General features: G+C 40.2%; 1 protein-coding gene across 3 annotated transcripts in view; it reads left to right on the top strand.

Annotated features, from left to right (window-relative positions):
* Positions 1 to 3,530, top strand: part of ap1m1 (adaptor related protein complex 1 subunit mu 1) — an 11,570-nt gene extending 8,040 nt beyond the window's left edge. For all 3 annotated transcript variants that reach the window (XM_031865418.1, XM_031865417.1, XM_031865419.1), the window contains 2 exons: positions 2,483 to 2,558; positions 2,967 to 3,530. In XM_031865418.1, the coding sequence (XP_031721278.1) occupies positions 2,483 to 2,558; positions 2,967 to 2,989 (99 nt within the window). In that variant the 3' untranslated portion in view covers positions 2,990 to 3,530. The remainder of the gene's footprint in view (positions 1 to 2,482; positions 2,559 to 2,966) is intronic.
* Positions 3,531 to 3,578: the final 48 nt, after the last annotated feature.

The following is a 3,578-nucleotide window of genomic DNA, read 5'->3' as shown; positions in this document are numbered from 1 at the left end:
ATATATATAGATATATATATAGATATATATATATATATAGATATATATATATAGATAATCTATATATATAGATATAGATAGATATATATATAATGATCAGAAAACTTTGTATTTCTAGGTAACAATTCTTAGCAGTACTACCTTAACTATAATTGGACATCTCAACTGATTGATTTGTACAATTTTTAATAGCAAAAAGTGACCTATTGAGTTATTAATTTACATAAGCCTGGAGCTAAACTTAATAAAAGCAAAGGACTAGTTTTGAAAACCGCCATGCACCCTGGGGATATTGTTTGTTAGTTTTTGTTCTTTTTTTTGCGGGGGGGAGGCTAACATACTTGAACATACTTTAACTGAGTGCTAAATGGTTTTTAGGGTCATTTTTTTCAAGATGACATGACATGTCAACTACATAACCGAAACTTGTTTGAGAAGTTAAGGGCGATTTAGGAATCGGTCTACAATATTGGTGCTTTAGTTGTAGCAGTTTACCAGTTCCCAAAATTGTTGAACCAAAAGCCTAAAAACGCCTTGCTCAGCGTTTGCAATCACACTGTGGTGCGCCCACCACCTCAAAGGCAACTTATGAAGAGCCATATTCCCATCGAACTCTTGTGTCCGGCCAGTAACCTTTTCCTTATTACAGGGCAACAGCAGACTGGGTCTCAGACTCTAATGCTGCCAGGAACACCACTCTCTACGTGTGAGAAGAGGCTGTGAAGCTTAATTAGATGCGTGTAAATATCTAAGCATGAGAAAGTTCCTCTTAACTCTACCACTAAGTGTATGGGAGAGCACATGTGAAGTGTGTATGATGCACGTAACTGCACCTTATAAATTTAACTAGAAATGGAGTAATCCCACACTTTGGCCGAGTGGCAATAACAGCAGAAGTGTCGCTACGTTTTTAAATCTCCCGTCTTTAGGTGATGCTGAGGGAACGTTGGCAGATGCATTTTGGGCCATAGCTTCTACCAAAAGCCTGATAGATCCAGACCACACATGTAGTCTGTACTTACCAAACGAGATACAACAAACATCCTCCTTTTCCCTTCTCATCTTACAACCCATAATGATATTTTGCGGAGGATTGCTTTTGATGCCGTTTTGCTGACTGCGTACCCACGGTCAGACCGACTGAATGTTTGGCTGCTGGGGTTCAGGGAGAAGTGCTGTGCTGGGCAGACTCGGTGATCCCGTGTCCATGTGTTTGTCGTCATTCGTCTGGTGTCCGAGGCGCGCTCTCTCTCTGTCTCTCTCTCGTTCTCTCTCCGTCTATCTGACCTCACTGTGTAGTGGAAGGTAATAACAAGGCGGCCTTACCAGAGGCCCGCCGCCACTCGACTCACAAATTCCAAAGTCTGTCCAGCTTCTGGCTGGGAACGGGCATGATGGAGACATGGCATAGTAACGTCTCCCAGAGAGGGGCCATGTCAGGCCTTTAGGTGACTGCTCTCATCCCTGCTAATTGTGAGAGGACAGAACAGAATGTTTTGGTTTTTTTTTTGCAGAAGAGTTTGTGTGAAACTTATTACTTCTGTAATATTTGTAATAGCAGTGACAGATACTCATTGCTACCACAAGATGAATTGATATACCACAGAGAAGTGAATTCTCAATGTCATTGTGGTTGAATTGTGATATAAATGATATCCATAATGCATGTAAAGTCATATTTCATAATTTATGAAGAAAAAACGATGTGCAATCATGTTCAGTGATGGATGCGATGGCATGGTATTTTTACCTGTGTTTTCACCATAGTGTTTCCTTGAAAAATCAGCTCTGTTGTAACACTGGTCTGGGGAAATATCAGTTAATGGCTTGTGAAAGTTGTATCTTGATAGTGCTGATGTGCATTTTTTCTCCTCACAGGCCTCAAAAATTACAGTTATGTAAATGAACTTAGTTTCCCTTGAAAGCTGTTCTGTATCTGCTTCCCTTCTCACAGTGTGACTCATACTACTACTTCCTCATCATCAACACTGCTCTTACTACAACTTGCAGCTCGCTAAAAGCTGAAATGAGTACTCCACTTAAAATGTGCGAATACTTGCTGTAGGTTTGAAGGGAGGCTCTGAGAAGTTTGTAGCTTTGCTCCTTTGCAGACGACGTAGGCACAACCGAGACTCAAAAATCGAAATACTGTTTAAAAATATTCATAAGAACTTCTCAAACCATAATGCACTTCACCACTCTCTATGTGCGCTATGTTACAAACAATACCAGTGCATGCTGGGATGGACTCCAGCCTGCAATGAGACCCTGCACAGGTTCAATTCAGACTGTGAAAATGTTAAAGAATAGGTAGTTTTAGCTTCTAGAAAAATAACTATGTTGTGTTACTGGTTAGACTATAACACAGTAACTTACAGCAATGTCTGCGATGATGTGCAAACCCAAAAACTGTTCATATCAAAGAATTCAGAGTTGGAAAAACTGTTGGCAAAAGTCATTCAGCTTTGTTTTCCCTCAACAGGTGCGTTACCTGAAGATCATTGAGAAGAGCGGGTATCAGGCCCTGCCGTGGGTGCGCTACATCACCCAAAATGGAGGTAGGTTATGATTTCACGAATACTTGTGCAGAGTGCCCGTATCTGCAGCTCTTAGGCAACAGTTGGGCAATGCAGTGCAATGTGGTGGGAACCAGCCTTGAACTGATGCAGTTTTATGAAAAAGGGGATACAGTGTAGAACATGAGGCAATGTGGCAACGTCCTGCGAAATGTGGAAAAGTGAACTTTTTTTCTGTCGAGCTTCCCCGATCTTCATACCGAAATTTCGAACGTTGCACATGTTGGTCTTTTTGCTAATGTTGCCACTAATTGCCAAACATCCTTATCTCATTTCCTTTGTATTCCATTCATTCTGGGTGGAAAGCATCAGCTGCCTCCACTTGATTTCTCTCTGATTCTCTCTTTTTCTTTTGTCCATTTGATTACATTTTATCCATTTCCTCCTCAGATTACCAGCTCCGGACCCAGTAGGCAGCGCCTCAGTGGGCAGGTGGAAATCAGAGGGGGCGGCGTGGAGCCGCTAATGCGCTATCAATGGCAGGTGTCAGTCATGAGACCAGAGGACTGTCTTTTACTTTAGTTTTTGTATCTGTTGAAGTTATACTGATTTCTGATCAATGCAAATATTAGTTGGGGCCTTCAGTTAGGTAAGGTTATCAAATAAAAAGTAATTTTGTTTTATTACTGTGTGGCTCCTAATGTGAGCGAGGCCAAGGATAGCAGGAGCAATGTTTACATCCAACACACATAGCGCAGAGATGTATACAATCGTATCACAATGGGTCAAATGGTTTAAAAGAGTGTTACATTTCTCATTTAAAGTTACTGTAATCACGTCCTCGCAGGTCAATAACGCACTCTCCGGTTAGTCTGAGTAGGATGTTTTTTATATGAAGCTGCTTTGTTCTGCCACAATTCCTATTTGTTGATTATGTGTATATATTTGTTACATGTTGATGAACGTCAGTGTTATTTGTTTGCTAATTGTAAATTGAAAAACAAAGTTATCTCTCTTTTTTTTTTTTTTTTTTTTTTTTTTTTTTTTTTTTTTTTTTTTTTT

Source organism: Anarrhichthys ocellatus, unplaced genomic scaffold (genome assembly GCF_004355925.1).
Source record: "Anarrhichthys ocellatus isolate YVR2014 unplaced genomic scaffold, GSC_Weel_1.0 scaffold32, whole genome shotgun sequence".
NCBI lineage: Eukaryota > Metazoa > Chordata > Actinopteri > Perciformes > Anarhichadidae > Anarrhichthys > Anarrhichthys ocellatus.
Note: the sequence above shows the minus strand (reverse complement) of the source record. Positions and strands in the feature narration are given on the sequence as shown.